General features: G+C 37.2%; 1 protein-coding gene and 1 long non-coding RNA gene across 3 annotated transcripts in view; one reads left to right on the top strand and one right to left on the bottom strand.

Annotated features, from left to right (window-relative positions):
• Positions 1-17085, bottom strand: part of grin2a (glutamate ionotropic receptor NMDA type subunit 2A) — a 196156-nt gene that overhangs the window by 8444 nt on the left and 170627 nt on the right. Inside the window, exons 12-14 of the mRNA XM_004071747.4 lie at positions 9926-10015; positions 7551-7648; positions 148-386 (exon numbers count right to left, since the gene is read on the bottom strand). Coding sequence (XP_004071795.2) covers positions 148-386; positions 7551-7648; positions 9926-10015 — 427 coding nt within the window. The remainder of the gene's footprint in view (positions 1-147; positions 387-7550; positions 7649-9925; positions 10016-17085) is intronic.
• On the top strand, positions 12647-16499 carry LOC111947775. 2 transcript variants are annotated; one of them, XR_002873701.1, is made up of 6 exons: positions 12647-13221; positions 13957-14182; positions 14311-14470; positions 14684-14764; positions 14862-15018; positions 16029-16499. It is a non-coding gene; the product is annotated as an uncharacterized LOC111947775 (long non-coding RNA). The 2 variants fall into 2 exon arrangements; XR_002873702.1 differs by lacking the exons at positions 14684-14764; positions 14862-15018; positions 16029-16499 and adding an exon at positions 14557-14629 and having other exon boundaries at positions 12657-13221.

Raw genomic sequence — 17085 nt, 5'->3', positions numbered from 1 at the left:
GGATCCCTTGTGGCTCTTTGAGGATGAACCTTATGCAGTCTGTAGGTCATGTACTGCTTTTGTCTAGATGTTAATTAAAAAAAAAATAATAATAACTCAAATACTTATAATTATATATTAATACCAAAAAGAAAAACTAGATCTTACCCTACTAATGGAGAAAAGAAGACCTGGTTTTCCAGAACAGACTCCGGTGAAGCAGTATCTAAGCCTCCAGTAAAAGAGATGCTCAGAGATAAAGGTGATCAGGGACAGTCCCATGGCTGTAGCCAGCATGTAAAAAACCCCCGCCATGTTGTCAACGTCCAGCTGACTTGACATCACCTCATTTTTTTCATTGTGGCAAATTCCAGTGAGCCACTGTGCTTCTAGTTCCTCCATTTCACCTGAAAAAAAATAGCAGACAAACTTAGATTCAGCACTGAATGATACTTAAAGAATGTACACTAAAGAAATGTTTATGCCCTTACAAAATAGCTGTATTCAATGTGTTGTCATAGTATGACTGTTCAATGGACTGCATTTGTTGGGTATACCAATATCAAAGAACATGTTTGGCTTGTTTTCACACTCTTGAAAGGGTAAAAACTAAAACTTTAAAAGAAAAAGTATTTCATGCTACATGGCTACTACATATAAATACTTCACCTTGATTGATTTGATTGATTTCAAGCATTAGTTGTAGTCAATACAATCGAAGAAATCCCACAGATTTAACAAACTCATCACGGAAATGATGAAATGTAAAGACAAAAAAAAAAAAAAACAAGTCACATTTTCTTAAATAAATATAGTGATCATTAACAAAAGTCATGTAGAGCTTGATTTATTGCTTGAAAAGGAGTGGGAAGAAGCAAACCTATATAATCCCACCCCTACTGACTACATTAACTTTATACCTTTAATTAGTTTTCGTAATCCAGTTCTGATCAGATCAAAATTAAAAATTGAATGCAACTTTCAGTATTACAGTGATATCCGGCCATATTTTGTCAGTGCCAGGCGCCAGCAACTGTTTGTGTTAACAATGCACCAGCGGATCGATCCATCCACCCAGAAAGTGGTGGAAAGCAGTCCAGAGAGAGGTAGAAGAAATGCCACCCTACTCATTAGTAGAAAAATGGTCCATGTTTGTCAGGATTGGTTGATTTTACGAGGATAACAAAACAAAAATAGCTAAGTTAACTCAGAGTTAAGGAAGGCTAACTGGCAGCCGGCTGTTGCTGTTGTAAAAGTGATCAGATTAAATAAATAAATAAATGTCAGTAGGATCAGAATACCCAACTTTCCTTCTTTTATTGAATTTTCTTTCTTTGTTTGTTTCTTTTTAACAATTGCTACGGTCAGCCACCAGTTAGCCTTCTGTAGCTCCAAGTAAACACTCTTAAACTTTATTTTCCATCCATTATCTTAACCCACTTTATACCTTTCGGAGTCACAGTGCTGCCGGAGCCTGTCCCAGCTACTGTTGGGCTAAAGCAGGGTAGACAGGGTAGCCACTATCCTGGATAAAACATCCAAGATGCATGAATACTTAAGCTCAATACCCCAACTGACTCAGTGAATGTTTCAGGCAATGGACAGCAGAGGATGTGGTGCTGAAGGACAGATTCTCATGGGAGGTCAAACCCCTGCATGGGATGTACCACTGAATCATAACTAAAGTGGCTGATATTAGGAAATCCTACCAATGGCGAGAAAGGGCTGCCCTAAAGGACAGCACTGAAGCACTCATCCTGGCAGCTCAGGAACAAGCCCTGAGCGCCAGAGCGATAGAGACTGAGGTCCACCACCACACCAGACAAGACCCAAGGTGTAGGCTGTGTAAAGAGGCGCCTGAAACAATCCAGCACATAACTGCAGGGTGTAAGATGCCGGCAGGGAAAGCATACATGGAGCGCCACAATCAAGTGGCTAAAAAATTATATAGGAGCATGTGTGCAGAAAATGAACTGGAAAGTCAAAATGGGAAACAGCTCCAAAAGTTGTAAAGAACGAGAGAAAGGATGGTAATGGCGAACCAACCAATCATTGTAGTGGCGGATAAATAAGAGAGGAAAGTCATTGTGGTGGATGTGGAAGTATCATGTGATGGCAACATCAGGAAGAAGGAACATGAAAACAGGATTAATACCAGGGACTCAGAGAAAAACAGGAAAAAGAATGGAAAGTGAAGATGACAGTGGTGCTTGTGGTAATGTGAGCACTCGGGGCAGTAACCCCCAAGCTGGAGGAGTGGCTACAACAGATCCCTGTTGTCAGAATGAGTTCCTAGCGTAAATTACAAAAAACATGGGCTTTAAAATAAAAAAATATTATGCAATAACCAGAATGACATAACATGCGGAGCTAGCAGTGATCAACTTAACAATTTCATTTGATACGAACAAAATGCACATCCATATTTGCAAAAGTTTGGATGTTTGTTTTTATGGGCAAAATGCTGACATGCTGCTGAGGCCAGCTTATGGTTCACATAATGAAATGAGTTGAAAGTTGGTGCCTCAGAGATTGAGTCGACTTGCTTCCGGGTAGGAAAGTGAGCTGCGAAAAGAACTCATATTTCATTAAAAAATGACTACAAATGGATTACAAATTCTTTCTTTTCTTCTGTTGTGTTTGATAGCAGTTTACGCCCCAAGGTCTGAGGATACAGCGCCACTTACAGACACTTTATGAACTTAGTTAACACAGACACATGATTATTAGCAAAAGCGGCTGCCGCAGCCCGGAACATGTCCTCAGAGTAACATGCGCTCACTTCTCTTTTTTTCTTGTTGCAAACATATAATGATGACTCCAAGCCGTGTGGCTGCCATTTTTCACGGATCATTTGGATTTTCATTGTGATGACAACAATTTACGATTGTACAGTGTTGCATTTAGGCAATGTTCTTTTATTTTTTGTTGTTGAGGAAAGTATAAATTCATGAGATCACAAAGTTATCAGTTGTGTAACCCTTGTGCGATCCTAGGCACTTTAACATTGGGAGTTGGGTCATGTGTTTTTCAACACCCTGGTGTGCCATGGGAGATGGTCCAGTGTGCCGTTGGAAATTGCCCTCATTAACTGATCTAACAATATTTTCCATATCAGCTCTTTGTTCATCCAAACAGTTCCTGATAAAACACTGAGAAATTAGGAATATGAAAGATCATAAAACACTTTATCTTTGTGTTTATTTGATTCTATTAAAGATATTTTTATAAGAATGACGGTACCGCGACTTAGCTGCAACTAAAGCCGTTTTCTGAAAAGTCCCGCCCCTTTAACTGTCTCCACCAATCATTCTTGGGGGATTAATCACATGTCATCAGTCTGACCAATCAGAAGTGGTTAAAGTCTTCACTTCCTTGTCCCGATTTAGCTCATAAAGTCTCTCAGTTTCCCCAAAAATACCAGCTAAAGCTCGTCTTTAGTGGTGTAGCTTTCCATAGAATCCGGTGTCAGACCGTGGAACAAGTGAACAAAACAATGAAGCGCAGAGACGCTTGTCTTTCTGCGTTTGGCGGATTTTTGCACTACATCTCCCATGATGCATTGTGTTAAAGAGACAACTTCTCTGCGCACAACGTCTCTCCTCTTAACGTCTGGAAACAACAACGAACACACATCAAACAGTTTCTAAATATTCTAACTTAACTTTTATTACATCTTTTAGAAAAAACAGCTGCAACTTCCAGCTTTTTCTGCCACAATTGTCACAAAAATGCATGTGAGATTGCGGAGGGGCTGTAGATCGACAATACAGACTATGAGTTTCTCTTTTTTCTTTTTTTTTGGATGCTGGTGTGCCGCGGGATTTTTGTCAAGGTTAAAGTGTGCCGTGGCTCAAAAAAGGTTGAAAAACACTGATCTAGACCCCCTAGACAGTGCGCTGAACCTTTTTTCTTCAATGATTTGTGAACCTCACTGGTGTCCATGGATTACATGAAATCTTTCCACCTTTATCCACCTTTGTCATGGTAGGGAGAACACGTCAATGTAAGGGTGGGGTCATCTAAGATAGCACAAGGGTTAAAAGGAGCTCTCGGGAAATGCTACCAGCAGTTGATCTTTTTAAAACATTTGTTTGTTATAATTTTTTGATAATAAATTATAAGGTTTACAATCTTGAAACAACAAACGTATAAAAATATACAAGTTACAGGAGTAAATAAAAATCCAGTTAATTAACTGTCACAATGTTGGCCACATAGAGGAAATAGCATATTATTTGCGCATGTGCAGACAGATCAGGTAGCCGGTACAGATCGGTTTGCGACATGGCGCTTTCAGCTTCCTACTGGACATGGATTGTCCGAAATGCCAGGGAAATTTAGCTTAAACAATGAGTGGCTTTTCAAGGAGAGGTATGAACTGTGGGAACTAAAAGACGCTAAAATGAATTTTGCACCAAAAATTTGTGCAAAACACAGACTTGCTCCAAGTCCTTCGACATAAGCAGCATAAATGAACCACGTGAAAGGTAATAGACAGTGACAGCTGCCGAACGCTGCAGAAGTCAGACGTCAGAGAACCTTTTAAAACAGGTAATGATCATCTTACTTTGAAAGCGTGTTGCATTCAATGAAACAAAAAAAACACACCCACAGGTGACCTTCATTTAAATCTGTTCTTTGGTTTTCATTCTAATATTTTCAAGAACTACGAAAGCAAGAACTCCAAACATGCTGGGCACTAACTTTATCTGATCATGAAAGCTATAAGATGAGCTGCCATTAAAAGTTGAAAAGCCACAAAGTGCTCATGTCATAAGCATGATACCTTTTGTTTATGTGCTCATCATGATATTCCCAGTCTGTTGTGTTCTTCCTAATTACTTTATCTACTAACATTACAGAGCAAAGCGTTAAATGATAAATTTGATCGTTCTTTTAGAAGTATTAGTCTTTCTTTTCTTTTGTTTGTAAGAGTGCTGTCTGAATGTCACCAGCCACCAGGCTTAAAATTCCCATCCTTGTCGGCAGATAGGTCAAAGGGACTGCTTCTGACGTGTTACTAAGCGAAAGGTAGAGAGCAACAAAGCCCTTATCTTTTCCCATTCGTCTGTCTGTCTGCATACCCTTTCCCGTGTTTCCCCTCCCTCCGTAGCTTCCTCTGTGACATTTGGTGCGCGGCTAATCCAATCTATGTCATTCAGGGCCGGATAACTAAAGCGTCTATGTGAGAAAGACAAATATCATGGTGGTTCTCCGTCGCATGTCTTGGAGGCCAAGACATCTTTAAATGTAGCTGGAAAGCATTTGTCTTGTGCAACATTTCTAAATATATCAAAGGCTAGAGTTCAGTGCACGTCTCCTCATCTTTGGAATTGGGAAGTCTTTCTGTCTGTTGTTTCTCTCAGTGTCTATTTGCAAAGATTCACTGCTGTTAGAGGTCAAGTTTTCTTCTGTACAGTCTAGCAAGTGAAAAGGGCAGCTACAAAAAGACTAAAAAGTTCCATTGACATTGCTAAAATCAAACAGTGAATCAAAATTTCAAATAAAAATAGGACGTTAAATTGTGCTCTGATGCATTTTTGTGATTTTTTTAAGGCCATCATCTATTCCTATTTATCAGTCTCAAGAGTGCCCCTATTTCCAAAAAACCAGGGTTGCAACAAAACTAGTCTACATCCACCGCCCTGCTTGTTTTCCAATTACCTCTACCCTAATATGTTGCTAATTGTCTAGGTCAGGTGTGGTCAATCTGTCAGAACCTGGTTCCACTAGATCCAGCAGTTCCACTAGATCCAGCAGCTGATTTAGTCCATATGTTGCGTTGTGTTGACACATCCACAAAAAAAAGAGCAATCATAGTGTTTACATTCTAATTGATTAATCCATAAAATCTATCAAATAAAATGATCTGATTGCTCTTTAAGCGTTTTGTGGGTTGTTTGTTTCTGGTTATTTTTTAATATTTTTTTATTTTAAACCAAATGTTTTTTGTAATTTACGCTAGGATCAGAAGAAAAGAGAGGGTGGTTGATGTTCATTGCCTATAAAAGGCAGGTCGTGAGTCTATTGTGACAAGAGACCTGCAAGAGGAAATCAGCAATATGTTAGCTGCAAGTCCAACGCATCAGTTTATCTCAATACGATTAGAAAGAATAAAGAGATTTTTACAGAAGGGCCTTTGCTTTATTTGGAAAAATGAAAGCGAGTTGATTTTATTGTATTACATCAACATTGACTTGGAAACATACTGAAAAGAAAAGAATGTATGGTAATAAAAACTCTTGTGAAAATGCAAACACATCTTCCATTAACTCATAAACATGCTGCACTAATAAAGCGTTCCTTGGAGAGGATTTGAAAATGGGTTTACAACTGGATAATGACCGCAAACATTTATTAGAGTTTCTATTACCAGTGCGACAGCAAAACCACAGGAAGAAATGGTAAAATAATGCAACAGAGACTAATTTCTCAATTTCTAATTTCTCAGAGGCCAGCTATAAAAGATGCAGAGAAGCAGGACTAAGAGCTGCTATGGAATTTGGTTTAATCCATTTTTCCTTTTTCAGGGTTTTGTTGTGATGAATTCCTTTGTCAAATAGCGCTATAGAGGTTAAATATTCAACAAATATATATACGTATAAAGCTTTTTTGTTTTTCACTTGATTTGAATGACAGCAAAAAGCAGTCTACTTTGTATGTTGTAAACTTAAAATGTTCTGATTTAGTCTGAAGAAGTATTCATTTTGTATACTTCCTACACTACTCCTACATGGTCTATACCAGGCATGTCTAAAGTCTAGCCAAATTTCCAATGGCCCATAGGCTCCTTTTATAAAATACATAATATTCGGCCCCCAGCACTTTCCTTAAAATTGTGTGTACAATTTCTTGAGACATCTTATCTATGACAAGCTAACAGGGAATGAGCCGTGCGAAAGTGGCCTATAGTATACTTGCTATACTCATACTTATAAGTATAAAGTGGTGTACTACTATTTGCTAAGGAAATGTTTAAAATGTTTAAAAGTTTCATTGAAGTCTGTTTACAGTAGAAAAAAAGTTACTTTTTGTTTTAGTTATTTAGTTATTTTCTAGTCTCGTCTAGTCTTTTTCAAGGATTAGATTGATACAATTATAGTCTTGCTGTGGTTCATTTATTGCACCTCCTTATGGGCTCGTCCTGGTTGAGGTAATCACCGCATCAGACACACCTGAAATAGGAAGTTGATATCCAGAAACAAATTCATATTACACTGGACAAGATTAGTTACATTCGGCATAACTGCAAAACTGGTCATCCTTTACTTAACCACTCAATACCAGTGAATAAGAATCTACAAAAAATGGTCGTGTTGTAAAGACATTTTTTTTTTACTATAGAAAATTGTGTGTAAAAATTTTAGTGGCTGCTGTAATAAATAAATAAAAAATTGCCATTCAGATCAATCTCTGGGCATGTAAACATAAATGTGGCTCTGCAGAAAATCTATTCGAAACTCATACACATTTCCACATGTTGCTCTGCACCAACGAAGTATGAGAATGCGTGTTTGAAACGTATGCGCACGGTTGTGTTTTAGTCTCAGCCTGAATGTGGACCCTACCATCTCCGATGATGGCAAGGATGGCCAGATCCACCTGTCGCTTCCAGTAGGAACCCTTTTGCAGAGCGATGCCATAACCAGTGGTGGCAAAGATGTACCTGCAGATGAGAGTGTCCACAAACACAAAAGTACACATATGTTAACGTTTAGGGGCACATTTTTTTAACCTTTGCTTTTTTTGTCAATGCTGTCACTATGTTTAAACATTTCTTTCAAGCAGATGCCTTGGGGGTGATATTGCACATGAATGTTACCCACTGCAATAACCCCTGACGATGGAAATCAAAATGTCTGTATTAAAAACAGAAAAAAAACCTGTTTGTAGACAACTCCATAATTTGTCATTAACTAATACATTTAATCTTCTCTTCTTTTTGTACATCACAACAATCAAGTAACATTTTATTTCTATAATTTTGCCTTTCCTTTCCATTAGCTGTCCAAACAGCTTAAAACAGTTTACTTTGAGCAACCTAATATACCTAATATATAAAAACTGTCACGGTCGACCTCGATCGGAAGATTGCAGGTTCGATTCCCGCCTTACCCGGACATGAGTTGAAGTGTTCTTGAAGCCCACCTTGCCTCTGGTGGGAAGTTTTGGCAGCGGAGCCACCATCAGTGTGTGAATGTGTGTGTGAATGAGTCTGTGACTGTAAAGCACTTTGGGCCTTCGAGGAAGGTAGAAAGGCGCTAGACAAGTATACGCCATTTACCATTTTACTACAGTGTTCATTCAAGTTGCTTTGTAAACAAATAGTCCTTTTCCTTTATTATTGTTCCCGCAATGTAGTAAATTTAACTTTTATTCTTGGTATGTCTTTATATCTTTTCATTTTAAACACATATAAGCTTTAAACTTTTCTAATCTCTTTTTTTGTTTGTTCTTAACTTGTTTTTTTAGCCCATATGCTTATTTCATACTTCCTGGAGAAGCATGAGCATCCATCCTGCCTACTTAGTGCAAAAGAATGTATGATGTCGACTTTGCAAATTAAAAGTAAAATAAATTATAGTTAGAAAAATGTAAAAAGCAAAGGAAGCAAAAGTGTGTATATTCTATATCGCTCTTTCTAACTAAGGTATTCATTAATTTAATGTAATTTATTAGTTATTTCACTTGTGTCATGTTGTTACCAAATTTGGGTTGTTTGTGGTTTTGCCTTTCATTTTCTTTTTGTGTCTTCACTTCAGAAAATACAAATGATTTAATTGATTCTATGAACCTAAGCTGTTGTTATTTATTTATTTTAATTTCCATACAATTACAAAAAGGAGAGATCTAGTGCTTTGAAAGTAAAATTAAACAGAAAGAAAAACAAAAATTAGAAATAACATAAAGTACAGACCACAAGTTTGGACACACCTTCTCATTCCAAGAGCATTTTTTTATTTTCATTGTCGAATATAAATATATTTTTTTATATATAAAAAGGTACTGTATCTAAACATATACAGTACACATCTGCTATATAGCATATAGATATGCTTGTGTTTTACATCAAAGCATTCAGTATAGAAAACCCCAACACTGGCAGTTTAGATTTGTATTTCAACAATGTTCATTGATTTAATTTTTGTAATAATTTTTTTCTAACATACTTTGTTACACTATAGTCCCTTGTTTTTTATTATAAAATGCACCACTGTTATCTTATTTAAATAATTCTGCGTTTGTTGTTCTTTTGATACAGTTAACATAAAAGTATTGCATGACAGATGTAACTTAAAATTCTAGGAGGGTAAAAACAAAGGGTTTTAATTTTTAGGTACAACTAACAATAACAATTGAAATATGTCTTTTTTTTCTAATAACCTTAAAGATACTGTTGATCAATGACAGCTTTTAGATTTTCTTACAGTTGCAACTCTGTCAATAACTATTTTGAGCCTAATGATCTCATAAATCAGGCCTATGTCAAAACATATCTTCCTTCCTCTTCTTTAGATTGTATTAGACTTCTTGCATAATGCATAAGAGAGAATTCAATTTTGTTTTGTCAGTTCTGTCAAAAGAACCAAATAGTTCCTGTTTTGAAAGATTGTCAGAATATTTTCCAATTATAGTTTTATTATAAGACGGTCTTTGTAGATTTTTGCCTGCCATCCTTTTAAGATGAAAAAAAAACAAAACAGTTTGGTTTATGTTTGTAAAACACCAAATACCATAAATGCTGTAAATAGACTTCAGAAAACCACAAGTAAACCTAAAATTAACTTACCTCATGAATGTGAAATGTGGTCTTTAATTTTCCATTTTAGCTTCATGCTTTTACATTAGCTTTGAAAGTTGAAGATTAATAAAAAACTAACAACATTATATAACATTATATTGCTTTGAAGAGAAAAAGGACAACATTTTTAGCTGATGTTACCCGCTGCCAATGGTCACCAGTTTACATCCTTCATCTCTGCCCGCCATGTAATTCAACACTGCAGCATCATAGATGAAGGCATCCAGTTTGCTGCAAAGAAAAGCAGAGTTAGAAACAACAAACACACAATCTCCTTTTCTGCCGTGTAAGAATTGCATATAATAGAATCATAAAAGACCCTATTAGGATGATATGTCATTCAAATTGATGGTAAAGTGGTAAATCCCGTCTAATAGGATTCCAACCTGAAGGTAAAGCTATGTGTAAGAATGTGCTAAACTTGGGTTACTGAGTGCACATTTAGCCCATGTTGTTCGCACTGTACAAGTAGGGAGGGGCTTTATTTTCATTTTCTGATTTTTACTAGCGCGTGTCCGTCGCCTACAGTTGGAAGAGGAATGTTGAGGCAGAGCAAATCTTGCTTTTTCTTGCACAACTCTATTCCGAGATATGAAAGACTTGGTGTCAAAACATTTTGGAAATATTAACTTCTACTTCATGATCAATTTTTAAACGGTTGGCACGTGAATCAAAAAGGACACTTCCCATACGTCACTACCAAATTTGAGTCCCTGATTGGTCAAAGTTCAACTGATTTAACTTTCAACACACGTTCAATGGCTGCGCGATTTGTACATATCCCGAAAACGGTCTTAAAAATGTGTGTAGTGATTCATGAAGGCAAGAGCTTTGAAGTCCAAAAGATGCATTTACATCTGTTTACATAAACTTTTCATTAAAAGTGGTCGCTTGAACGCGTTGCATTTAGCAGTGTGAACATAACTTAAAGGCTACATTAAGTGCAGCATGCTTCAGCTATGAAAAGATCTTACAATAATCTGACCTTTGACCTGCACAAACATTTGGTTTCAGCTCTGCAGTCCCAGACTGGCATTTTTAGTGTAACTGACACCACTGGCCACATCTTCCTCTGTATTGCAGCATTATCACAAGCTCCCCAAAACACTCAGCGCTCCTGCTAATAGTCCGGTGACTGCCTGGCCTTTACTGAATGTGAGATCCAGCCCTCTAATGGAGGCTCCCAGCACATAGCATACCTTTGTAATTAGCTACGGACACACATACGGGACCATACAAGCTTTTTTCAGCAGAAATAACATTTTTTCCACTCCTTTCATACCTTGATCCAGTGGTTTTTGTGTTTAGTGTGGCAGTCATAGATGGTGCTTTGGAAGAAAAAGCAACTCTCCCTCAATGGCTGAGGGAGCAAAGATAGACATTCTTTATTTATCTATCCATTTTTTGTAGCAGATTAACCCCGTTTAGGGTCGCAGAGCCTATCCAAGCTGTCATCTGGTGTGATGCAAGGTACAACACAGACAGGTCAGCACTCAATCAGAGCACCAACAAACAGAATAAATACAACCGCGTATACTCACTCCTGCAGTACAGTTCAGAATGACTAGTCCAAAAAAAAAAAGACCTGAAAGAATGAAAAGAAGAAGCAACCAATAGACAGAAAGGCTCCAGAGGATATTTGAACAATTTAGCTTTGAGGCTACAGTGTTGACCACAAAATACTGTTTAACCCCTCTGCTAAACATTTTTTTTATTTAACAAATACATGTTTCTATTTTAGCTAGCTACTAGTGTCTGTGTCTTTCATTAAACACAAACTACTTGCAGATTTTTTTTGTGCTAGAAAAGAATATCTATTTTTTAAATTGTAATGGTTGGTTATAGATGAGGTCTCAATAACAGTACATAGACCCTACGGTAAAGTTCAGATTTTAAACAAATTAAAAGAATAATGCACTATAGTGCACTAAAGTCAACAATTATTTCATTCCAAGAGTTTTAGTAAGAAATGTTACTTTCTTCATTCTATGGATTTATAAACATTTTAAATTGTTTTGTGTGGTGATTCTATAACCTACCCCCTTTGGTTACTCCATTTTCTTTTACATTTTTATGAATGGCTCCAGAGTTCACTTATGACCCATAGCAAAGCAAAACTGAAGATGAGATCTCGTTTCTGTCACATTTACGTCTCCTAGACATAAATGAGAACTGTTTGAGACTAAACTGCTTTTCTCATTCTTCTCAAACATTTCTCCTGAGAAATAAGTCTCACAGTGAGCACTGTTTGAGATCTCAAAATTCTCTCACAACTGTCTCTTCTCCAGATCTCAATTGAGAGAAAAATTAGCCATATTATGTTGCGCTCAAGTATGTCTCAATTTGATATCCTTACTTCAAATTCCTATCTCAGTTATGTCTCAGTGAAAGACATCAATGGTTCTGTCTCTCGTTGCTCAATAATTTAGATCTTGTTTTAGCCTTTTTTTTATTGTCTCAGCAAAAAGAAAAATTAGAGTAGTACAAGCCCTAAAATGAGTCTCATGATGACACCATTACAGTTCATCTCTAGAAAATAATATTTTTTATTTTATTTATGTTCAACTTAAAAAAGTTGTTTATTGCTTACATATTTATATAACTTAATTACAATTTCAAGAAAAAAAAGTTAAATCATTAAGACGGTCATGTCCTCAAAAGACATATTTTTGAAACTTTTTAAAAAACATGAAATTTCAAGACAACGTTGCAGTGTCGATTTAATAAACTTTTTTTTTGACTGCTTAGATAAACATAAATGAACAAGAATGTATGTTGGGTTAATGATGCTAGGTTTAGTTAAACACAAACACACGCATGCACTGGCACACATGCATACACACACAAGTGCATATACGCACACTTATATGTTGGTGGGTATAAAACATTTAACACATTGATGTCTGAACTAAATAAAGGAAATTTGGGATCATATTTGGATCACCTTAAAGTGAACAAAAAATAGATTTTACATTTGAAACAAACAAATAAAATACACAAATAAAAATAATCAAATTAATAAATCAACTATAGGGCGGTACAGATTTATGGGGTTCAGTTTGAGTTAATTTATCTTTGTCTTTAAAAATCACCCTTCATGCAGCCTTACAAGCTGAAAATATTTTCTGTTTTCTTGATTTTAGTCTGCATCATATTGAACAAACAGAAGCCTGGAGTAACCCGATTTGAATTTTAAACTGTATCACAGCCTCACTTGACACAGATTTCTGATTGGCTGATCACGGTGGGAGGGAAAACTCTGTGGTTGACGTCACCAACGGGCCGGAATCTGCAAGCGGGAGAAGTGCAGAGAACGAGAGACTTTTGACGACCGTTTGTCGTATTTTTTCTGCGTTTTAACAATCCGTGTGATGAATCTCCAACATTTTTTTTGCTTGTCTGGAAAAGATTCAAGTAAAATCTTTGAAGTTTGCACGGTAAGTTTGCGATTTCTTACCTCCAACTCTGAACTCTGTTGAATGCTAAAGGTGTTTTAAGCTAGCTCCGCCAGTAATGCAGACGTCTGGGCTACTCGCGGTGGCTTTGGCTGTATAAGTAATTATTACTTTTTACAAAGGTTTACTTGTGCTTTTTGTAATAAAAAATAGAGGCATTGAAGAGTTATTTGCAGTGCAGAGTTTACAGAATGAGCCTCGATATTTTTCCAAACGCGTGAGTGCTAAGTAACTGTTGGAAGACATTTTGCTCTTCAGTTAAGGGTCTGCAGGGTTCGTCCCATTCACAGTGTGACGACACCACAGACCATTATTCCAAACTTCAAAATGTGCAGTTTCACTGTATGTTCAATTTTTACGCTGTAAAAAGCTTTTATCTTGTTTAAAAGATCATCTTGCAGACGTTTGGCCTGGCATGCCATCTTTTGAAACTGGTTATGCACATGTGTTTAAAGTAAAGTCATCATTAACTGCTCACATGTCTAGAAAGCATAATCTGAAAATGTAAGTATGCATATTAGGGAAACATGTTCTCAGCCCTCTGTCAGTGGTGGAGATGTTTAGAGAGCACAGATGTAGCTAAGCCAACAAATGTCAACACTGATATGTACGAGGATTTTAGTGAATCATAAATCATATTTAAAAACCTTTCCAGATCTTACTTTGTGCTGTATAAAATGTGTGTACATGATGTTTTTTTCCCCTCTCTGATTAAAGGTGATCTAAATACACGTGAAAATGAGTGAATCAGAACCCATGTTCCTCCACACTGCCATTATGGAGGTCCTACCAGAGCCACAAAAGACATTCTGGAAGAACACTTGCAGTCCATTGGAATAAATGGAGTTGTATGAGGATCTACGATTCATAGAAGAGGCTGACTTGCTGCCAGCTTTGAGACCTGTTCAAGCCCGGAAACGTCTTGCTCTTTGGAAATTGAAATGTGAGTCTCAAACATTACAAATGAGTTTTTGTAATGCACAGAAGTGGATATGAATATGAATGGGTAACACACTGACAGTACAGTGTAAACTTAATACACTTATACTGTTTGTTTGTTTTTTGTTGCAGACCAAACGCCAGAGAACAGCACATCATCATCTGTTGAGACCTCACCAACACAATCATCATCACTTTTGTTATAGTCACCGAGGAGTTCGTCATCCACATCTTCCAGAAGCCGAGGACTGTACATACATTGACTGGGAGGACAGCTTTGAAATTCCATGGAGTAAGTTTTCTGAGGAATTTGTGCAGTCTTTGGAAAGAGACCTGGCCCAAGACTAAGGAAAGAAATGGTTTGCACTCTTGTTGCAGAAATGATGAAAGCAAGACGTTTTTCCAAACTCTAAAAGGCTGCAGATGATGCGGGGAGAGCAGAGTGGCTGCTCAGAAGAGATGAGATGTTAAAGAGATGCTCTTTCTTCTGCTCTGCTACTTTGAGGAGGATGCCATGTTCTTGTAGAAGATGCAGACGAGGTCCTGCTGCAGCAGGTGTCGTTGACTCCAACTGTTATTGTATGTGGTAAGTAAAGTTTCCAGTGTTAAATTATTCTAAAGGTTTTGTCTTTGTACACTGTACATGAGTGACATGTTTACTTCATCCATTGTTCTGTCTTTAGGACAGTCTTTCTTTTCCCCAAGGAGGTTCATGCTGAGTTGGGACCGCTCCATCGTACACAACAACATTGCAGCACTGTGCCTGATGTTCAGAAGCTACTTCTGCTTTAACCGTCATTATCCAACTGAGCTGGCTTCAACCCTGGAGTTTCTGCAAAGGTACATATTTATGAGTGCTGTCATGCGATTCATTTTTGGGTGTGGTTAGTTAATCATGACCTGCAGTTAATTATTCTTATTAATCTTGTATTAATCTAACTCGGGGCTGCCCATCCCTGGTCCTTGAGATCTACCAGCCTGCCTGATTTCCAGCTGATTACCTGGACCAGGTGTGTTCATTCAATCAGTATGTGGAGACATCTGTTGAGCTGATCAACAGCTAGCAGGGCTTGGGGATCTGGAAAACAGTCAGGGTGATGGATCCCAAGGACCAGGAATGAGCAGCCCTGGCTAACCTAAAATTTAGCTTTGAAAATCCTTATTTTGGGGTAATTTGATTTAAATAGTAAGATTGTGTCACATTAAAAGAAATAAAATACAATTTAAAGGGTGGCTTTATGAAGTTTTCTAAGTATAACAGACTTTTTTCCAATCTTTACTTTTGTACCACTAAGGGATAATTCTTCAGTCTCAAACAGAACAAAGACCTAAGCCAAAGTGCTCTCATTTAAAAAACTAATGGAAATATTCTGAACAATCCAAAAAATATTGACCACAAAATTCTTAATGATACCATAATATATATTCGTTGAAATATCTTATTCCACAGTTTGCCGTCTGACACGATCAGCCCTCAGCGTCCCAATTAAGACATGGGTATTATTTTTCCCTTGTTAAGAGCCAACCATGCAAAATGTGACTTGATCATTTCTTAAATGTTTGATCTGGACTGTATCATGAAAAATGAAATGAAACAGATTTGAACCTTATTTGTTAAATAGTTAATGCCCATAGTATGCTGCATTTCAATTCTTTTAACTGAAACAGATGTCCTCTCAAGCGACGTGTGGCTGCTTTTAGGGATGACAGAAACGTAATCTTATGGTAGCATTATGCAGCTGCTTTTATAAAACTACAGTTTGCTTCTAGCTTGAAGTGTTATCTTTGTTTGTTATGTGCGGTCTATTATCAATTTGTTCATGCCAGATTTTAATGTTCTTGTCTTACAGCTTATGTCCTGAGATGTGCCACTCTACCTGGTTGGGAACAAATTGAAGAGGCCAAGCTCAAGAAAGCCGTTGTCAACAAATGTAGGGCAGAGCAGGTTCTAAGGCCACTGCTATGATCTACAGTATGCGGACTGGTTTCTCTTCCATCTTTTTTCTTATTTTTTATCTTAATTTGGTTCTCAAATTGGTCCATGGATTTGGTAGGCTGCAAGTTTAGGAGAATGTTTTTATCAGGTACTTTTTTATGTGGTTACATAATCTTGTTTTTTTCCTTGTACCTCAGCAGTGATGTCAGTGTGTTTGTTGTTTAAAATATGGAAGTTTTCTTTACCATCATGTCAGCCACATTGAGTACGCCACAGTTCATGTACTTAATGCATTTAATATTTTAAAAAGTGTTTAATACTGCTACCACAATTCAAATGCTGTACTGATGATGGTGCTGCCCAAATAAATTGTAAAGCATTTACATTTCTAGTATTGTTTTTACTGTTACTGTATATCAGTGGTCTCCCATCCTGGTCCTTGAAGGTCACTGTTATGGATGTTTTAGCTGTTTTCCTGCTCCAACAGATCTGCTGCAGTGGTTGAATTGCCTCCTCAAGTTCTGCAGGAGGTGGTTAATCACCTGTTGATTCACATCTGGGGAGCAAAGAAACATCTAAACCCTACTGGATGGTGGCCCTTGAGGACCAGGATTGGCTACCACTGCTATAAAAATAACTTCTCTTTTCTTTCTCAAATACATCTCAAATATCATTCTCATTAACGGCTTTGGTAAGACATTTAAGAGAAATGATTAAGACATGAAAGAGACATCAGACAGACAACGATGAGATCTCTTTTAGGACTCATTCTTCTCAGATTTGTCTCATGAACGTCTTAGGTTCGTCTCTCCCACTTCTTAATTATTGCTCTAACAGTTGTCTCAACTCAACCTCATTTGTCTCAGTGATGTCTTTTCTCATTATAGCTTAACTCTTGCTCCTAAGGGACCCTTAGGAGCAAGAGTTAAGAAGCAAATGATCACAGAATGATACGAATATGAGACGCTCAA

Source organism: Oryzias latipes, chromosome 8 (assembly GCF_002234675.1).
Source record: "Oryzias latipes chromosome 8, ASM223467v1".
In the NCBI taxonomy this organism is placed as follows: domain Eukaryota; kingdom Metazoa; phylum Chordata; class Actinopteri; order Beloniformes; family Adrianichthyidae; genus Oryzias; species Oryzias latipes.
This window is presented reverse-complemented; position numbering and strand designations above follow the sequence as displayed.